The sequence below is a fragment of the Protopterus annectens genome, chromosome 16.part0 (genome assembly GCF_019279795.1).
Source record: "Protopterus annectens isolate FY-2018-M chromosome 16.part0, PAN1.0, whole genome shotgun sequence".
Classification (NCBI taxonomy): domain Eukaryota; kingdom Metazoa; phylum Chordata; order Ceratodontiformes; family Protopteridae; genus Protopterus; species Protopterus annectens.
In genome coordinates, this window is record NC_056750.1 from 436,299,246 (window position 1) to 436,321,948 (window position 22,703).

Consider the following 22,703-nt stretch of genomic DNA (forward strand, 5'->3'; position numbering starts at 1 on the left):
TTTGGTACTTACTGCTTGATTAACATGTTAATGGTAGGGCAGTTATCCAGGAAAATTGCTTGGTTAAAATGTGCAGTGAATGCATAAAATATTTGATGATAAATAATATATTAAGATTTCTGAATGCTGGCGCTGCAGGTGTGAATGGGAATGTCTATGCTGAAGCTGGGATTAGAGCAACTTGATGCATTTCCTTACTGTGATGTACAAGCATCTTGTGATTTAGTATTGATAAGTAACGGGAGTGACGGGGGTCTGGAGGCTGACTTCCATTGTTTGAATTACATTTTATATTTTGCCAATTGAAACCTATAACTGTCTTGCATCTGATAGCAAGTTGGTGGAATTGAATTATTTGTTGGAGAAAAGTATGAAAGGGGGTGGTACATAGTTCAGCTAGATCACTGGAGTCAGAGGGGTTCTCTCTAGCTGTGAGAAGTTTAAGCCCTGCCCAGAAACTACTACTTGTATTAATATAACAAGCTACAAATGGTGTACAAATACAAGACCAGATAGAGAACAATATTGTAAGATTTGACGCACAAAAGTAAAATCATGTGACATGCAACAGGTTAGCTAGATCTGTATTACCAAGAACAGCCAACGAGTTTCTACAATTGCTAACTGAATGCAAAGTTCCCCTTTCTGCTTTGTAAACTAACAAGGAGAATATCACTAATAACAGGATTCAAGAAGAGGTCTGACTGGCTGTCTTAATAGAAACCATCATGTTTTCTGATCTGTTGGCTTGCTTCCAAAATCCTCCAGCTAAGTAGCCTTTCATACCCCAAAACAGGGAGTTTGCATGTAGAGAGGGGGTAGAAACCTTCAAGGCATCTCTTGGCCTTCCTGGGAGAAACATTGCTGGTTTCCAAGGTGCAAATCATTAGGCTTATCGAATAACTGTGAATAGTTAATTACTGACCAGTTACAAATGGACAACAGTTTATGTATAGATAGTGGCATTCGCTCCATTAAGATGAGGAGTAACTGCGAATTTTGACAGATGCATAGTAAGACCATGCTTGAACTGGACAGTTAGAACAATTGCTTTGGCTTCTGGTCTACAGTCTGTATGCATTGGAACATAAGTTAGCTGGGCTAATTCTGTTGAAGCAGCAGAGATGAGCAAACATAAATAACTTGTTTAACTAAATACGGCAAGTGGTTAAATTGGTTACAAAATATTTATTAAAATAGTTGGACAGGTTGGGAGACTCTGACTTGCCATTAAGTGTCAGGTGTGTGCTGTTTAATTCAGTGTTCTTTCATCTGAGGTATACCTACTTTAATAAGCCCCCTGTTTTATTAGCTAATGTTTGGCAGTGGTATGTAATCCTTTTTTTTTCTCCAGAGAGCCCCTTTACCTGGCGCTTTCACATTCAGATCTTTTCCACTTGCAACTAGTGCAAGATTCCACAGCCCAGCTACCGACTGTAGTCTCATTACCATCATGTAATAGTTTTGTTGAATTTCCATTTGTTCCCCACTTGGTCTCCTATCATCCGTAAGGTATTGGACAAAATTCATCTTGTCCTGTATGAACTGTCTATTTTACCTTGGGGGAACTTCTCATCTAGCATTGTCATCTCCATAACATATGCACCTCCGTCCTTGGGCTGTTAGAAGTGCCAGACATCCAGCTCTATTCTTTTGGCCATGCTCCTTTGTGAGTTAGGTGTCCTTCATTTGGATCCTTTCTATGTGGTAGCTGAAAATGTCTCTAACAAAGAGAATCCATGGCCTCTCCTATGTGGACAGGCCAAATCACTATCACTCTATTCTGTATCATACAGATTGCTCAGAGGTGATCTGTCTCTCACCTACAAGGCAATCTCAGACCCTGGTCTACTAGAGATGCTCCATATCCGTAAGTCTAACTTCTTGCGTAGTACCCGATCGAAAGGCTTAAATCTAATATGTGATATTAACAAAACCTGCTGGAGAGGCAGGTTTATCTCTGAGGCTGCCCCTTCTCTGGAATAGACTCACAATACACGTCAAAGTATGTCTCTGACCCTCTTCAAGCACAGGCTTGATGAGTGGATGGCCAACCACAAATTTGTCCCGAGGTTCCACCTGTGTTCCTCGTTGACAGGGGTAACGGGCGCTGATTCAGGTTTCTTTTTTGGGGATAAACTCTTAGCTAGGCTTGTAAGGGCCCCAGAGCTATTAGCCTAGAAATCTCCTATGACCCTTGGTGATTTTTATGAGATCCCGTAATATGGAAGTTTAATTCACTGACTTGGCATTTATATATTAGAAATGCAGAGGCAATAACTGGTTATTCTGTATCAGATTTCTTTTGATTTTTATTGGGTCAGTGTCTAGTTAATAAGCGCTTGAATTTGAATTTTCAGACATGACGTGTACTTGAAAAATGTACAACAGAGCAATATACACAATAAACAATGGTCCATGTCAAATAAGTATAATTTAGACTTTACTATATCAAAACATTTTGAATATTACATAAAATCATTCCCTCCTCATATCAAAAGATGGGTATCAGTGTTACAGGGGAGCTGTTTTAAGGATAGTTATTGTCAGTGGGAGGTAACGGCAATTATTGCAAACATATTTGAAGATTTCCAGTATTTGTGTATATGAACAAAAAGTGGAATGTCACTGCATAAGGAGGGAATAAATAAAATCTCATGATGCTGTAATTGAAGGCAACTGGGATGCATGGCAGCCATATATTTGTCCATGTAGACAGTGATGGGCAGTTCTGATACATTTGTGAAATCTGTTTCTGATGAACCTGATCAATAGTGCCTGTTAAAATGATGTGCACTTCAACCAGAGTTTGGGCCTTGGTTGTAAAAGATGTTTATTTACTAAGAGGAGATTACCAGATACGAAGGCTCTAAATCACGTTCTTTATAAATGCACATAAGTATGCTGGTCCTAAAACTGCTGGGGCTTTGCTTATTCTGAGTCCTGAGCAGCATGGATGTCACCTTTGTATAAGTTGTATGCAGCAGTTTGAACAATCCATTTAGAAGGTTTTACTATATTCTTTCATCAGATGGGAGTAGGTGTTTTGAGAGATTGTCTACTGATTGTGTGCATGATGACCCAGTGCTTTGATAATTGTATGCTCATCTTATTTTAGAAAAGGATAAGCAGAGGATTTACCACCCCCTGTGATACTCTTGTGTGTATCTGGACCAGAAAGAAACTTCTTGTCCTTTAGAGAACTTAAAATGCATGTGACTTTGGACTGATTGAAAAGATCTGTGATAAGTTCAGCTTTTGGCAGTACTTATAGAAGACTAGCTCCCTATTATTTTTCTGACCCCACCCCCTGGCTGCAGACCATTGATTCAGTGCTATTAATTTGTTCCCCATGTCTCCAGGATGAGAGCAATCTGTGGCACAGCTTTTACAATGGCAGCCATGAGGGTTGTTTCTGTATGGCCCTTACCCATTCTCTGGTTGATGAAGTCTTCTTTTATCCCTGTAAAAGCATCCTGTACCTGGTATATGCATTCTGCCATACATGCTCCATGTGGGATAATTTCTCTAACTCAGTTGAGTCTAGCTCTTTATCCCAAAGTGTTGTGGCCAGTTGGGAAGTAAGTCAGCTGACTGGGCCCACCAAATCCCCACCTGCAGGATATATGAGCCACTTACCTTTTGAGTCCACTATCTGGCTCTGCCAACAAGTGTGCTAATAGATTCTGATCATCTATGTTGTCTTGGCTTTCAATGTGTGTCACAGAAATGAAGTACTTGTAGAAGTTTGTCTGAAGCCTTTCCTAACCAGTCAATAGCTCCTTGGTGAGAACAGTTATTGGATAAATGATAGCCCAGTAGTAGGACCACATTACACAAGTGATTCATGATGGCTGTCTCTAAGCACAGTAAAGGTATATCGATGTGTGTGTGATCCCAGCTTTGTGGGTGGGACATGTGTGCGCCTCCGGGGAAAACAAATCTCTCAATCTTTATAGTCCAAAAATTATTTGTATGATTTAATGCCTAGCAATGTTTCTTGGAGAAGTTGTATTGCTGCAACTTAAAAAGTACAGTTTTTCTTTAATTTTTACAGAAGTTGTGGTTATCTTTACTTAAGACTTGCATTTCCTTTCAATTGTATTTAAAAGGAAGCGTACAAGAAGATAGATCTAGTCTTTGGAGAGCATGAAGAAGGCAGTCAGAGCAATACCAAGAAGGCTGGAGTGTCAGCACAACCACTTCCTCTGTCCCAAGTTAGTGATATTTTTTATGAAAGTTTATTATAAGCATAGATAAAGCTTCAACTAAAGATTTTCTTTGACTAGTGGCTTCAGATTATGCAATTCTGTATACCCTTTTTGTTGCTGCATGAAAGCATTGTTAAGAAGTTGATCCCAAATTGACATGAAAATATTGAAACACTGCATTGCTATTTTTAATTCATAGTAGGCCGCTGTGTAGTCATGAATGCTCTTGGCCTTCATACATAGGCCGCATGAATCTGAGATGACTCATTCTCAATCAGCATTCTTTTGAAAAATAAAAATATCTTGCTATCATTATAATGGCAGGTTAGTAATTCTTTTCCTGTCTACATTGTAGCAAACCTTGTCCCTGAGACACACAAATGCATGCATCAGAAATAGTTTCTTCAGTATGTATTTTGTATGAAGCCAGTGTATTTGCTGAAGCATCATTCGTTAGCCATAATTTTGGTGGTGCTGTATATAGATTTTCCTCATTAAGTAGTTTGCCTTCGGCTGTATGACGCATATATAAATACTGCACTGTGTTGCAGAATTGCACAAAACCAAAAATAATTACTAGATTAGCTGTATATGCACATGGAAGATCTATAAATGTCAAATAAGTGTTTGTTTCCTGCCAGCTTTAAGTTTGCATTTTATGGTAGCTAATGTTATAGGAAAATCCACTCTGCCAAATCAACTATGCGCTGGAATGCTCGTTAGCGAATTCATCAATGACTCGGTAAGCCTGTGAATTGAGCATTTACTTAACAGATCTCTTAAGACATTTATTTATTTAATTGATTAAATATCAAAGTTATTTCTATATCTTACTGCTTGTTGTGCCTGTATTGTTGAATTGAGTTGTAGCTGATAAGTGCTCCTTTAATTTTGCTAGGTCTGTTAATGTGACTTCAGATGACTTTACCTAGTAATACCCTTGCTGCTCAGTGTTGAGCAGGCTAGTTTGGTGGAGGGCTCTACGAATACTAACAAGTACTCTGACTAGTTGTTGAGCAAGTGGCAAAATAACCAGAAATGCATACAGATATGGTTGCAACTGTTTTAAAATCATTCTGGGGTTCACAACATTGACCCACTTGACTAATAAGGTGGTGGTGAGGGGTCGAAGCCCACTTTCTGATAAGGACTGAAATATTTGTTCCACAGGTTTTTCACTGTAAAACCTCAACTATGAGACCTGTGAGTCCTGCTCTGAGGTTAGATTCATTGCTGAATAACAGCATTAATGGTTTTGAAGATGCCTCAGTACAAACAGGAAATGAATGACTTTACCAATGGGCTTAGTTTCTGGTGTCATTCCAAGGGGATCCAGTACCTGACAGCCTGGGAAGACACTATCGACAGACCATGATACTTTGCCAGAGATGCCCTGCATCTCCCTCAGGCTTCCGGCTCCTGGCAAAGGCTCTTGCCTCCCCCATAGTGCCTTTTTTAGGCAATGCCATGAGGTCAAAACTACCAACATGAAAATTAACCACTGCAGTATCCCTACAGTGTCGTCCTCCCTGGTAAGATCCGAACGCAAAGAGGTCACTTTCAAAGCCACCCCAGAACCAAACATAAAAACTTCTTCAAAGCTAATTATAATCTCCCAAAGGAAGGTATAAACAGCTTCACAGCCCTCTTTACTCTCATTAGGAACTGGTCCAAATGTCCAAACCTACACCAAAGTACTATACAAGCATTTATATAACTGCATGGAATCAGGAATACCCGAAGGACAACAATCCTCCTCCTCAAGGAAGGGTAAACCTGTCTGGTGGACATCTGCAATAAGTAGACTCTATAGTAAAAGGTAAAACTTGTGTCCAGGACCAAGAAGGAGCAGGTGCCTAATTGGAAGCAATATGTCCTTGGCCTTGAACAAGTAAATAAGAGCACTAGTGAAATCCTTCAAAGCAAACTTCGAGTCCAAACTGGTCACATCTACTAAAGACAGTCATAACGCCTTCTTTACATATGTCCACAGTCTCAAAGGAAGCACTCAGATCTGCTCAGAATTGGTAGTCAAGGACGCCATATACACAAACGTTATAGATATAGCCAACCTGCTGGCAGACAAGTTCAGTGAAAACTTCACCCCTTTGCCCCCCATTAGTAAATTAGGACATCTCAAACACCTGCCCCCTCCCCTTGTCTGTAGGGAGCAAGTCCTCACTGCCATCTGAAAGGCAAAAAATAATCTACTCCATGGGACTGGGTAACATCCCAGGCTGCATCTTATGTGAACTTGTAGCACCATTAGGCACCCTATTCAACCAAAACCTGAGTTACCGGCTTTGTCCCAGTCGAGTGGAGGACACCCACTGTCATCCCTCTGCACACAGGTGGAGCGTCCACTGATCCAGAAAATTATAGACCATCACCCTAACTAGCCTGATCTGCAAGGCCATGGAGCGGATTATCATAGACCTCATTAACAAGGGCATTGACAACCTGTAAACACTCAATCTCGCACTGTTCAGTTTTATTAAGGGAAGGTCATGCCTGTTAAATTTGGTCGACGACTGTAAACCAGAGCCATGAACAAGGGGAAGACTGTGCACACTGCCTACCTTGACATGACCAAAGCCTTTGATATTATTCCCCACTCAGGTGTAATGGACAAACTCTCTCAGCTATTCATCAATGCATATGATAGTAGACCGGTAGCAAACTGGCTCACTAGAACCCACCTAGTCAAAATAGGGGAAGCCACCTCAAGCAGTAGACTTGTAAAGAGCAGTGTATGCCAGGGATCAGTCTTGTGACCTCTGTTTGGGATATACTTTTCTGAGGTGAAGGCCAAAACCAGTGGGGCTATGGCTGACCAAGTTTATAGATGACTGCAAGCTGGGCACCGTCATCAATTCCCTAGTGATGTGGACATCCTTCAAGAGGGTCTCGCCCAAACAAATGAGTGGTGCCAGAAACCTGGCCTCAAACTGAATGCCAAAAAAATTATCACATTAATAACAAGGTTCTAAACATGCAATCACTTATGAGGGACTCTGGCACCCAGGTTGTTAGTAAACTGACTTTTTTGACCACCATGTTGCCTCTGTTGTATGGAAAGCTTTCTACATGGCTCACCTTATTAGGAAGAGTATCTCATCCAGGGACAAGGAGGTCATAACATCTGTGTATTCTTTCCTTATAACACCCATTAAGTACAATGCTCCTTTTTGCATGTACCTCACAAAGCACATGCAGCAGCTAGTGAGACCACAGAAGTTCCCTCACCAGGAGAATCAAGGGCCTCAAACATCTACCCTGCACAGATAGGCTAAAAGCCCTGTCCCTCTACTCAGTCTCGTACAGACTCCTCAGAGGTGACCTCTGTCTGGCATACAAAACAATCTCAGACCCTGCCTTGATGGGACTGCTGCATATCTGCAAGTCAAGCTCCACTCGAGTAACCCACACGCGCGACCTCAACCTGGTCTGTGACATCAATAGGACGTGGCGGGACAGATGTGTCCCAGAGACTCCCCCTTCTGTGGAATAGACTCCCTATCTACATCAGGCAGAGTACCTCATTAACCCTTTTTAAGTGCAACCTGGATAACTGGATGGGGAACAGAAAATACACCCTTGGGATTCCACCTGTGTCCCTGATGGACAGGGGCATCGGGTGTTGAGTTATCGGAACATGGGCTAAATTCTTGGCTAGGCTTGTAAGGGCCTCAGGGCCAATAGCCTAGTAACTTCCTATGAAGGGTTTGGTTATACAAGTATTAAACAGGCCTGGAGGATCTTCAGTAAGTTAAAACAGAAAAAATCTGAATCAAACCTCACTTCATCTGGGAAGTGCAAGATTGTTTTAATGTGGGCTAGTGCTGATTTATATACTCTTCTGTATTCTCTTGCTGTGGTGGACTTCTGCATTTAGAAATTGTTTAGGAAGTTCACTTCCATTTGAGTGTAGTGTGTCTTGCTATAGTTCTGGCCAAAATTTTCTACTGATTTGCAAGGGCAGTGTGCTTGATTTGGCCTGTGTTCTAGATTATTTTTAACTCTAGGTGTTTGTAGATGTCCTTGTTCTATGCTACTGGCCTGTGACTACAGAAAGGAGACGTGAAGATATCTAATAGCACTTGCTCTCGGAACAAACCTCACTACATTTGGCAAGTGCTGCATCTTCCATATCTGGGTTTTTCACTGGTGAGAACTGTTAATGACAATTCCCAGCATTCAGTCTGATTCTGTTAGTAGTGTCACCTCTGCTACATATGTACTATACCGAGAGGACAACAGTATCCAAATGGGCACACCCACATAGTCCTGTGGATAACTCAGTGCACTTATGGATGCACGAGTTTGAGCCCCTTAGCACACTTGCAGAGATCCATATGTTTGAGTGTTTTTCTCACTAATTTTACCAGCTGTATAGTCACTGTTTTCATGAAACCATTAGTTATTCCTGTTTCTTTAGTCTTTTGCTGTCCATTGTAGACATTCTAAGCCTAAGTCCAGCCATAGCTACATAATACAGATTCTTATCGCTGTACTAATCTGTTGTGGGCCACATCATTTGTGCCAGCAGTTGTGGCTTAGCCAATGCATTAGTCACTACTTCATATGTCCCTTAGCTGTTAAACTTTTACTGACCTTTGCATCATTTATTGATGCTGCATGTATATAGTTTTAACTTTGGTACTTTGACTTATTGTAGGAAGGGTCTATATACTAGACATCATACAAAGTCAATTTATTAGAACTCATTGGTATGCCCTATTTCACAGAGCACCATGTGTTACAAAGTCAGTTTACCTCACCATCTGTTGCCTGCCTGACCGTAATGGAAGCGTCAAGACAATGTAAGAACTACCTCATGCTCACTGACATCTGTTTGATTCTTCCTATAAATGCTTTCATATGTAAGCGGTACAAGTATGTACCAACCATGGAGGCCATCCCTCTCTACAAAGACCTTTTAACCAGAATGTTGTCAGTTTTGAGACTGCTCATACAACCATGCCTAACATGTCCTAGACAAACAAAAGTCTTCCCCTGAGGTACTTGAAAGTCCCTGCCTGAACCACAAAAGCCCCTAGAGAAAGATTTGATACCCAGAGAATGCTCTGTGCCACAGTATTGGGCAAACAAATAGCACATGCTACAGAAAACTCCTAAAAGGAGTTACTCATCTGACAAGCTAAAGGTCTGAAGATGGCAAGGTCAAGACAGTACATCTGGTAAAGTCTTGGTAATAGGTGACTACACAGTCAGAGGCACACGCATACAATCGGCATGATGAGCAAGGGCAGAGTGACTGTTTGCCACCTGTCAGGTGTCAGGATACACAATGTCCCTAGCGCCCTCCAGTCCCTTACCCAAAGTACACATATAACATGGTCATTGGGCACATGGGAGTTGATGACTTGAGACTGGCATTCTTGGATCACATGAAGAACATGATGGGGCATTCAGAATATGCATCTGAAATTGGTGTGAAACTATTATGAAGCAGTATCCTGTGATGCTGCAATACAAACAAAACAAATAGGTGGGAAAACTACAATGTCTCAAATATGTAACAGGGTTCCTGGACTACATTTTTGCCAGCTCTCTAGACCAACTGTTTCAAGTCCCAACTAGGGGTTCAGAAATATTGGATCTGGTTCTCACCAATATAACCACCTGGAGTCACCATGTCATTGGACAAATCTGACCATTGTTTGGTAGAGGATAAAGGAAAAACCCTTTTGTCTTTTAGGGACTGCCCTAAGGAAAACCTAATCCAGGTAACTGACCTGATAACATTTATTTATTTATTTTTTTACATTTGTTAACCGGGGGAGACCGACTGGATACAGGTCCATTTTCAGCTAAGGCCCGGGGAGAAAAGCTCCAATTACATTCATTTTTAACATCAAAAGCCATTACTTGTGACATTCGTTACGGGTAGACTAACATTGTGAAACTAAATGACACACATTGTATACACTCTGAGTAATTATGAGAGCAACAGGTAAGACAGTGTAAACACATTCATAATTGAGCAATACATGGAATTCATTACAGTAGCTACTAGACAAATGGATGAGCAGTTAGTAATGCGCTCTCAACATGCCGGAAAACATTTCCTATCCTGTAGCAATATTAGGACTATGGGTAGGCTGAGAAGGTAGCGCATTTAGTGTGATGCAGAGAGATTAGCTATATACTAGTTTATCCAGGGATTAGACAGGAGCGCAAAGCCTGTTCATGAAGTGAGTTTTAAGGAGTTTCTTAAATTGAGTGATGGAGCTGTTGGATGTTAAGTGGGCAGGAAGGGAGTTGGAGTTTAGAGATCGAGTGGCTGTAGACAGATTTTATAGTGCCTTCCTCACCTCAGTGACCCAGTCTTGCACACTGCCACATTTGCAGATAATTTCTATGCTCACCTCAAAACATCTGTTCCTGTAAGACATGATGCCAAATTCAGGGCTAAATCCCTGTAGAGGAATTCTAGTACTAACAAACTATCTACAATAACAGAGAGAAACTCTTAGGGTGTTACATTTGTTTTTATAGGCTATCATCTAGAGATGAACTTGCGGATCAAGAAAAAGTTCTGAAATGAAAGAAAATCTGCCAATAGTAAGTATGAAATGAGAATTGCCATCTCCTCTAAGGATAGCCACAAAGCCTCCTTCAGCTGTTAGAAACCTTAGATGTAATGTCTGTCAATGCTTGCCTCTAATGCATAACCATGTCAGCTCATCCCCTGAAGAGATGTCCAACATATTAGTGTGCAAATTCATCTTTAACTTTACTTCCTAATCTTCCCCTAACATTGCACAACTTATTTGAACACACACACACACCACCCCTTCTGCACTCTCAACTCATGAATGCTAAGGACAGAAATACCATGAGTCCTGATAATGTGCCAAACTACCTTCCTGTCAGCACCAAACACTGTCTGGTAGATTCGCTATTAATCCAGCTAGGCCTCTCCAATGGATTCATGCCAGTGGAATGGAGAACTAGAATAGTCATCCTGTTTCACAAGGGAAATCCACAATTAATTCAGGAAACAATGGACCTAAATGTCTCAACAGCCTTCTTGATAAAGCAATGGAAGGCATTATTATGGAGCTCAATAAGGACATAGGTGGTTTACCCAAGCCAATTCAACTTTTAAAGGCAGATCCTGAATCTGGTGTTCTTTTTTTCTTTGAGCAAGACACTGATGCACTAGATATGGGAAAATCAGTTCACACTACTACCTGGTTCTGCCCAAGGTTTTTCTGCTATCTTACATTACTGCATTGTCTAAGCTAGTCAAACTAAATGTAAACCTCTGTTACTTGCTGGATAGCAAACTGGCTAATGTGTAGGACCCAATCTATTAGTGTGGAAGATATGCCCACTGCAGAGAGAGAGTAGTTACCAGTGGTATTCTCCCCCCCCCCCCATGGATCAGTTCTAGCACCACTTCTTTTTGTTTACTTCTGTAATGGAAATATTGACATAAAGTGCCTGAGGCTGTCCAAGTCTTTAGATGACTGCAAACTTGAAGTTATCTCCCCATCTAACTTCCAGATTCTTCATGAGGGACTGAATTTACCAATAAGTGGTGCCTAGTCCATGGCTTAAAACTAGAGGACAAGAAATGAAGCATTGTTTACTTTGGCAAAACTGGGCACTTGTCTGGTGGAAATCCTTTTACCTGGCTGGGTTACTCACCAGTGGTATATCTTCATATCTAAGGAAACTGCTCCCCCCATAATGCCCATAACAGAATATAATGGCTCCTTTGGTATGTACTTGTCTGAACATATGACTCTGCTTGAACACATTTCTCACTAAGATTATCAAAGGTATATGTTCTTTGAGCTACCCAAACTTCTTAACACTCTTGTTTCCTATAGACTCTTGAGAGGTGACTTCTGTTTAGAAGGGTCCAGTCTTGTGTGACATCTTGCACATCTGCAAAACTAATACCCTAAACAGCTCAAGAGATCTTCCATCAAAAAGTTAAATATGGCCTGTTGGTGCGAAAGCTATATATCCCACAGAATCCCTCTTTTGTGGGATAGACTTCTTTTGGATATAAAGCAAAGTAGTTTCGTGACCCTTTTTATGGATAACCTGGGTGAATGGATGTGCAATTGTAAATTCCATTCTTGGTGTGACCCCTCAAGCTGTCATTGAAAGGGGTTGAAACTAGATATAAATTAGTCATGTTAATGGGTGCCTATAATTTGGGTTATTGTCGCTAGGCAACTAATGGTTCTCTGCATCAGGAGCACTAGTATTGACCTATAAATGAGTCCTTACTTAATCACACGAAGAGTAGGGTTAACATGAGCAGATTAATGTAACTGAGGTGAAGTATAATTATCTGTTTTCCTGCCTTAAGCCCCCTGCCTGTTCTGATTTCTATATTAGTATGGTGTCTGGGGTCATACTAAGGGGTTAAGTATATTAAAATTGGCTATGTCTTATGGCCACATTTTTCTTGTAAGAGGCATTTTTTATTGATTAGAAAATGTACACTGGTATGTTCTCTATCCTCTACAGTCCATAAGGACATGTTGCTGATAAAACTGTGTAGCTTACCAAGGACAAAGATGTTGGGCTATAATTGTATCACAAAAGGCATAACATTAATTCTTGACTCCAGACGGCTGATGGAGAGCATGGGCAGAACCTTGAAATGCTGGAGTTTGAGCTGTTCTCAGTTTTTCATCTTACAGGGGCAGGAATGTGAGGTGGTATCAGGAACAAAAAACATGTTGGACAGAAGGCAACAGTAGGGTTGCCACCAGTCAGAAAATCGGGATCTCCATTAGGAAATCCAGTTACGGTGAATACATGAGTATTTAAATCATTCTGAGAGCCAATACATTTCTGAAGTACGTTTTCTAAACTGTTTGCTGTTTCACTTGGAGTTCCCATCTGCATTATAGTTTGATTCCTGGTTGGGATGTCATCCATGTGGAGTCTGCATGTCCTCCTTATGTTTGTGTGGGTTTTCTCTGAGTACTACAGTTTCATCCCACATTCCAAGAACATGCAGTAGGTAGACTGGACACACTAAACTGGCCATAGTTGTGTGGTATGGAAGAGCAACAGTGGCAGAGCTAGCCATCTGGTGGTATGAACATGGACTGTTGTCGCTGGGGTGGGGGCAGTCAAGATATGATTCATCTGTTCTTGCAAGAATTTTATTCTCAACTTTATGGATACTACTACTCAGTTTTGTGGAAACTACTTTGTCATCAACCTCTAACATTAAGCCTTGGACATAACCTGTTTTTTCTTTGAAAGGAAAAAAAAATCAGGTTCTTTCCTTAGTAATTTTTTATTTTATTTATGTATTTTTGTTCAGGCCTTCATTGGACCAAAAGTTGTGAAAAAACTATAAAATTAATCTCGGAGCATTTAGATCACCATAGCTTCTGAGGGCTTATTGGCACCCAGACCCCCAGCATAATTACATTTTCTCCACAGTTATTACAGTACAGTCTTGGCCAGTTAGGATGTATTGCAAAGATGTGTGAAAAAATGACAATTCAAAGTATGAGAACCTAGCAAAATTACTCTGGATAGTATCAGAAGGCAAGGATGGGAGGAAAACTGGAGAAAAAATGGGTTGTATGCCAGTGTTATGGTAGGCAACAGTGTGGGGATCGTCTTGAAACATTTTGGCTAGGGATCCATATCAAAGGCTGTTCAAGCAGCTTCTGGGTGTGGCTTGATAAAAGGCATGTGTGTACCCTGAGGCAAGGGATGTTATACAGGGGGTGTGGCTTATCAGAAATGCAGGGATGCAAAGGTGGCAATCTTGGGCAACAGCTATCAATCTGCAAAAGTTTCACTGCTCTGTTTGTAGATGGATATGCAGAGATGACACTGACGTAATAGAATACTTTTAAGCACCATAAGACAAAGACGAATGAAAAAATAAAACTCTGCAGACTCCTGCCATTGTCATTGGTCCTGAGTAGTGTCCCAGTGCAACATGGGTGCAAGAATTAAACTGGATCTATTTCACTTCTGATTTTTGGTGGGAAACCATGGGACACCTCTGGTCTGCACGTTGGAGCAGCTTGATGGACTACATTACTTCAAGAATATAGAAATTGGTGAAAAAATATAAAACTAGATATGGTATAAGGCTATTTTATAAGCAGTTATTACATGTGCTTAACTTGCATTAGAGTTAGAAAATGCACATGGTTTAAGAATCCTGAATATTTGTTAGTGGAGGAAAAAATAGGTGGTGAGTGGTAACCTGTTTTTCTCCAGAAAATGCTTCTGTACAAACTTTATAAAATAAAGTTGCCAGTAAGAGGAAAGTTAGACTACATAAAATAGTGAGCATTTTTTTTAATTTTTCTCTAACTTAAACCTGAAATATATTTTCTCATGTTTAGGTGGAAAATATGCAAGCACTTTTAATCCATGGCGGCTTTTTAATTTTATTTCTTCAAAGAAAGGTGTTTAGCTTTTCTGTTCTTGGTAAAACATCTAACAAAGGGAGAACTGTGTGACATAAATGCTCATGTCTTGCATCATCATGCAGATATTTGCACTGACCCTGTAGGTTACTATGATATCCAGTAATTTATTTCCAAGACCAACATACAGTAGCTGCAGGCATTCGCACTTAACTGCATAACGTGTAGCTGTTGCCAAAGCAAGCTCTTGAAAAGTTACTAGTTGATGCTAGGTGCTTAATGTTTCTTTAACCTTTTCCTGCAGATGAGACCTGGAGTAGCCTGCACACTGCTTTAGGATGGTTCTGGAGTTCCCCATTTCTGTAGTTGCCATGTACCATCTGCTACTATTACATCTGTAGAATAGAATCAGTGGCCTAAGACTGAGGTCTTGTACCTGTATTCTGTTTAATGCTTTTCCCCTCATTAGATGAGGGCTGTCTACATAAACTTCATAGCACTGAGTAGTGCAGTGTTTCCATTTTAATGCTTCTCTTGCTCATTTCTTCTTAGGATATTGTCAGCTCTAAAGGAAAAAAATGTAACCTCTTAGTAGAAGAGTAGAAGTGTGCAGTTTGTACAAACATCTATATAAATCATTCTGCAGCAAAGTCCCGTGGAAAGAGGAGAGAACCAGTTCCTCCCTTTTAAGTAGAAGGAACATGTATCCTACAGTAATTAGCTCAAAAATAACAGAAATACTAGCAAACCCCAGGCTCCTCCAGGGTGAGGTTTAATAAATGCCTGGTAGGTGTTGAGAAATACTCAAAACAGATTCCTGTTATGAGAGGCTCTGGTAGCCATATGGGAAGTGAATGAGTTTCAAATGGACGTGGCAACTTAATTTGCTTTTAAGATCAAGTAAAAGTAATCCAAAGAAGTCCCTTTATATGACAGACATCCCGACATTCTACCTTTAACCAGATTCAGAACCTCTTGTTTGTGGAAACTTCAGTGTGGATGAACTTCAATTTTAAATCCTTTGTTAGAAATGTCTGCAGATCTGATTGCTCCTGTAGCCCATATCAAAACCTTTGTCTCCTGTTCTTCCATTGTTTAGAAAATATCCTGTTAACAATTTGTTGTGAACTGGGATCTAAATTGTGAATACTTATGGTACGATCTGTTAGGGATTAGAGTTTAGTGGATACTTGGGGTACAATTTCTGTGGGACCGGAGTTTAGTGGATACATGGGGTAGAATGTCTGTGGGACCGGAGTTTAGTGGGTAGATGGGGTACAATCTCTGTGGGACTGGAGTTTAGTGGGTAGTTGGGGTACAATCCATTTGTTTCCCATGTAGTATAGTGTTAGTATAAGTATACCAAGTATAATTCAAAGGGGGGACAAAACTGGGTCTCTTTCCAATATAATTAGAAATGCCAGTTTTTGCCTTTTACTGTTTTTTTGGGATAACGTACAGTGGGTAGTATGACATTAGTTGCTGGCAAAATTTTATTTTTATGCATGACAGCTTACAGGGCTGGGGCTATGGTAAGCTCCCGCACAATTCCTTTTATTCCTCGTAGTTAGGAAGTACTGAGTGGAGTTTGAAAGCATCAGAATGTTTGATATATTGATTTATTTGGCTACTGTGAACCTTAATTTCCATGAGGACAACTTTAATGACAATCTGCATGATGGAATTAGGGTTTCTAATTTTCTACTTGCAGCTGTTTGCATTTCAAAATGCATTTGTTCATTTGGGGCATAATTTATAGTGAGAATTCAAATGCATATATAAAAGTGTGGGGCGTGCTCTTGCACTACACCTGATAACTGGTATTTGTTTGCCATAGTGCAAAGCAAAAAAAAATACATGATGTAGTTTAAAGTTGACTTAAGTCAGAGTTCTGTGTTTATGAAAATTGGGGCTATCAGTGGGGCACAAAGATGATTACTTGTCGACACCTCTAAACAGTTTAAACTTGGTAAGATGTCAGTTTAACAGCAGAGCATAAATCACTGCAAAAATGTTATAGTATGAGTAGTGAGTATTCTATACACAGCCATGTTCTAGCCCACAAAAAGAAAAAAAAATGCATTCAAGAACTGTACATACCAGTTTTGCTACAATCAGGCTGCATCGTATTGTTCTTGTTGATACCTAGACTAATAACAGTACTGAATTCAGAACCTTGTCATAAAATTGTAAATGTTATGGCCCCACAGATGGTAAAACTTATGATTGCTTTCATTAACCTATGAATTTTAATATGCTAACAGTCTGATTTGTATAATGGGTGCCCTTTACAACCATGCACGCCAAAAGATAGAATCACAAATGACCAAAAACAAAAATCCAGAAAACATACTCATTGTCCTAAATATTAGGTACAACTAAATAAGAAATGCAATTTAATTTTGAGGGCAACCCTCCAACCATAAACTAAAAATAGGTATGAGGTGTGGACAGGGAAATTATGATCCCTCTCCACCTGGGTTAACTTTTCTGTCTTTTAACATGTTAATTTTCCAGTCGATTCATTCTGAAGATTGTCATGCTTGTTTTCAAACATTTGGGAGTCAACCTTATAGTCGAGCTTTTGAAATAGAACTACGAATTTAGATGCTAATACAGAGCATCAGAACCATACATTACCCAACGTTTGGCATTTTTGGCACAGGAGCAAAATCATACATTTTAATTTGTCACCACTGCTCTAAAATATTTTACTATCTCATAAAACCTATGTCCACATAATTACCACCAGTAGCAATGAAAAATTATCTAAAAATCTGAACTTCACCTGTCTGTGTGTATAGAAAAGCCCCTGAAGAATATAAATTGTAGGTTAAATGCAGAATGATCAGAGTGACAGAAGTCAGCTTCTCCTTATGTTCTCTTGGTTGCCATGGGTAACCATTTGAAATGCCAGGACCACGTCAGTGAGTTCTTTTACATGGTGGCTTAATAGCTGAAAAACACAAACCTATGCCAAGTCTGAGATGGCCATTTCTTCGAAAATCCCTTTCTCCAAGGTATGACCATCTTGGAGTTGGTATACATGAAAGTTTGGAAGGTGTATGGGGGGTTTGCCCACCTGCAAAAAGTTCAAAGGACTTTCTATGTGTTGACACTTGACATGCCAACACTTCACTAGGAAGCTGTAGCCTTGATTCTGTGGGAGCTCATCTTGAATGTGAAAGTCATTTTCCAGGTACATGTTTTGTCAGTTTCCCAAACCAATGTACAAAGTTGTACAAATAACCATTTCTATGAAATTGAAGTCCACTCATTCTTCCTGAAAATTGTAAACAGACTTCTAACAATTGGCCTCCTCTGACCTCATTCTCACAAGTGACCGGTCATATTTTCTTAGTATGTCTGTGGTAGTAGATGTCTTGTCTTGCTGAGACTATGCATCTTATGTAGTAGAGTGAGAACTGTTTAGAAATGTATAGGTAGATGCTGCTGATAACCCAAAATTCAGACTAAAACTGAGCAGAACTGAAAAGCCCATACTTGCATCTAGGCAAACTGGACAATTTTTACAGGGGTTCAATTCCTCTGCAGCTTCTGCTTTCTCCACTTATATGCTGCTACAATATTTTGACTGAGATGTCTGGTCCAACCATACTGAAAAATGACAAAATATAGCAGGTTCACACTTTAGGGCATTTGTTCTATTTTTGTATTTTCATTGGTTTAGACTTTGAGTTGCATTTTTTTCTGGGTTTCTGGAACCAGAGTAAACCATTTACATAGATTTCGTAGATAAATTATCTGTTCTCATGTGGCAGTTGAGCACTGAAGAGGTCAGTGTTCATTAATCATTTATACATATATTTAAAAAATCCATAGAACGAACCCCACCATTACTATCTGACCATATGACATGATTTTTGAAGGGTTCTATTTATGAAGATTTCATCTACCATAAATAAATAAAGCTGTGTTTGAGGGTCAGTTATGATCATTTAAATATCCCATACTTAGGACTTCAGGTTTGTTCTATCCCAGAAGGCTGTCTGGAAGATGCTTTTAAGTGGACACAATATAATTTTTGATTCAGCCCTGCTAAAATTCAAGCATGACTGGTGCATGCAAATCTTAGTTTTTCACATTTAACAGTCCCCCCCCCCCAACACACAATTACGTAGCGGTAACAGGCAGGAAATCATGTCTCTGGTATGCAGACTCCCCATTTGTACTGGATGTTGTGTTTTCAGTTAAGGTCCAATTAACAGCAGTTAAAGTATCTTACTGCCATCTGTGCAAAATCAACTAAATTAATAACCTTGCATCTGTATCGAGATATGGTCATAGTTTTTCATTCTCTAATTTTTACTACACCTGGGCTATTGTAATGCTGTTTACCATGGGTTTCTTGACAGTGATTTGAAGTGCCTTTTCTTGGTCGGAAGTTTTGTAGCTAACTTAACAGGTGTCACCTGATCTGATATGCAACTTGTGCTTTTGACAGAATTTGACATAGTCCGTTTAAGATTTTGAAACTAATATACGATACCTGGTGTTTTTTTTTTTAGGTCAACTGTCACAGCTCTTGGTTTCTTTGCGTGTTCATCACTTAGCCTAAGATGCTCTGCTAATAATGCTTTATTAATGTAGAATGTGCTAATAAATTTTATTTTATGCAAGAGATTACTGGATCTTTTTTTCTTGCTAGGTGTAGATGCTTGCAACAGAAGCTGTTTTTAGAGAATCCCTTAATACTCCTCTCAATGTACTCCTGAATGACTTGTTTTAATATTTACATTAGCTGCCATTGCCTTTGTCAAACACTTAAACATGCTGTACACCTTCAGCTGCCATTACCTTTGTCTATCACTTAAACATGCTGTACACCTTTTCATTTATTTATTTGGTTGTGCTCTTGGTTTAAGTCCTAGCTAGAAAGTTGTCCTAATTGTGTTAGACAACACAATTAACTTGCATAACTTCAGATAGTAGATTTGTCTGCAAGAGACTGATCCTCTCTGCTACAGTATTAAATGAGTTCTGAAGAATTGATACCTGTGCTTTTCAAGAGGTTAATATCCTCAAATATTCATGAAAGACTTAAGCTAGACATTGTATTCTGTTAAAAGGTGCTGAATTTTCAAAGGATGCCAGTACTCAAGATCAACAGTGGAATCATTTTATAAGTATCCAAAAAATAATTTTTTGTGCTAGTACTGAAACTAAACTACTGAAATGGTTTCTTGAGGTAACTAATTACATTAACTCTTGTTTGCATTCATTTTAGACAATTTTAGAACTGTTAAACAACTGGTCTTGAATTATGCAATGTGAGAATTGCAGGATTTATTACCCTTTCGGAAATGTCTCCCCATAACCTCTGGTATGCAGCAGTAGCAGTCTCTCTTCTAAACTGCACCACTTGTTTTGAACTGTTGCTTCTGTAATGCACTGGTTTCATGCTTTTGTTTCAGAGCTTGTATAAAGGATGCTTTGAAGAGGTATAAAATGGAAACAGTTTTTCTTATTCAACAGTTGCATCGGGTCTCAAAGGATAAGGCAGTTTTTTGTCAGCAGGACAGCTGTTCATCTTCAGATGATCAGAAGTTACTTTTCAGTTCAGTAAGCCTTGCCTCAGGGGAGATGGCATACTGAAGGATTTTTATTGTCTCTCTGCGGTTTTTGGTATTACTCCATTTACTTTTCACTCTCCATGGACTATTCCCTTTGATTTGTTCAGTAGGTTTGTTTTTATGTGTGTTGTGCTGCACAGTACATTGTCTGTTACTGGTAGGAAAAAGGTAATCTTGTAAAATCATCATATGGCTCCAGCTGAGATCTCAGCTTTATCAGAATAATGCATTGGCTCAAGCTACATTCTGTTATAACATTTAATCCCAAAGGAGGAGGGGGGCTTTCTTGAGCGATATAAATTGGGGAAAGTGTGTACCTAATCTGACCACATATCTTTGTGGGTTTACAAGTTATTGGGCAAGGCTTTGAAGCAACACTCATGGACTGCCATTTGAATGGAAGAACTACTGCTATGGCAAAAAAACATAAATGCAAAGCCTTGGGAGAAATACAGGGGCTCTATCCTGTTATCTGCTTAATATAACCTTCTCTGAAGTCAAACATTCTCAAGGCAGGCTATGCGACTATAATCTGTTTTTCTGATGTGCAAGTTCCTTAAGAGATTGGTATCAGCTGTGAATGTTTTAAATATTTTTGGTAATCCTTGCTCAGTGAGGAGTTCAGTGACAGTGTAATCATTTCTTTAAATATAAATATTTTGAAAGATACTCCTCTGACACAGACAACTTTAAATCATGTATCTGGGTATGTGGGGTAATTTTGAAGTACAGTAGTAGTGTGATGTACTTATCAGAATACTGAACAATAAAATGTCCAGTATCTATCTTTTTTAGCAGACCTCACATTTTATTTTAGATTGGTGTTTAACTTTGCTCAGGTTTGTTTTGCAAAGATGTGTATATGTTGCATGTTTTCCTGAGAAGGCGGGTAGCATTCTTGGAATGTGGTATTAATTTATTTTGTTTTGAATTTAACTGGGGTAGGGCATTGATCCGATTTGGAGCCATTTTGGTCTCAGCTGGGAGAAAAAACAATAGTTACATGACGTATATAGAGTGAATGACAAAATGGCAATATATACATACATACAACATGAATATCATCTTGTCTTGAGGGAATAAAGGCAATAGATAAATGACATTATATACAGAGGGAGTGAAAAAAAATCTGTGTGTGTATATATGCATTATATAGAGTGGAAATCTGCGATGGCTGCTGAAGAATCACAATCAAAAGCAGACTGAGCAAGGCCTGTAGACGGAAGAAGGGTATGAAGAGGTTAAGCTATATGATCAGATAACAGTTGGATTTTCCTTGAGTCTTGGAATGTGTTTTTATTTCTGAATGGAAATTAGGTAAGAACGAAGATTAAGAAAAGATGAGATTCCCACAGTTTGAGACCAAGGACAGAGAAATCATGGCCTGTGCAATGAAGTCTAGTTTTTTTTTTTTTGGGGGGGGGGTGTTGGAGGAGAGGCTGAGTGTGGTTAAGGTGTCTAAGGTTGCAGTTCACTTCCATGTATTGCTGCCGCTATATGACATGGACTGTCAGGATAATTCATAAAAGTTTGCCGTTCTTACAGTTTCTACACTTAACTTTTTTTTCAGAGCTGTATGTGTTTCGGGTTGAGGTGATGCCTCCTTTCACAAGCAAATTGAATAAGGCAGAAATGACTGGAATAGTATGCAGAGTCAATCAGGTCGTACCAAGTCATGTGTGTATACACTTTGGGACAATTTAACATCACCAGCTCATCCCCAAATGTTTCTGGAACTTGAGAGGAAACTGGAGACCTCTATGAACATGTGGGAATTTGGATTCTGTATAGAGGGCATCCCATGCAGGAATCGACTCACGAAGTAGAGTACTATGAGAGAACAGTACTCCTTTTACCATAGTGCCATAGTGCATTTCAGATGCTAAAATTGTTAACTATCAACTCAGCAAGGTTAGTAATTTTTATCCACAGACATCCTCCAAGCCCAGCAATTACACCTATATTGTTGACTGCATCCTTCTCAGATGTCTGTCAAAAATTTATGAATAATTCAAATTTTTCACCAAAACACAGCCAAAATATTCTAACTTAATTTACACACATGCACACTACTCCTGCAATGCCAGAGTAAAGGTGGCTTAAAAATGATCCAATAAGAGCATAAAGTACTTTTATCTGCTGACAGCCCCATCAGCAGTTGTAGCCACTTGGACTGTATACAGTCTTTATTTATATTTTTATTGGTAGCGTTGAATGAACAACATGAAATTGTATAAAGATCACTAGCATCATACCATAAGATTCAGAAATGTGGAGCATGAGTATTTGAAAATAACCACTTGATAACACACATCGAGTCAATATGAAAAATCTTTGTAGAAGTAAGTCTTCTAAATAAATTTCACATTAAAGAAAACTATTACTAATGCGTATGTTGCTGCTGGCAAACAAGTTTGCATTTCAGAGCTTCATCTTCAAATGCAGTGTCTACTGTCCTTGAAGAATAAATTACATATGCATTAAAAATGGTGTGCTGG

The 22,703-nt window shown here is 39.4% G+C and overlaps 1 protein-coding gene across 1 annotated transcript in view; it reads left to right on the plus strand.

The window, feature by feature from the left end:
* LOC122790606 (kinesin-like protein KIF14) overlaps positions 1-22,703 on the plus strand; it is a 1,004,205-nt gene that overhangs the window by 537,247 nt on the left and 444,255 nt on the right. The window contains exon 17 of the mRNA XM_044058133.1: positions 4,113-4,217. Within this exon, the coding sequence (XP_043914068.1) occupies positions 4,113-4,217 (105 nt within the window). The remainder of the gene's footprint in view (positions 1-4,112; positions 4,218-22,703) is intronic.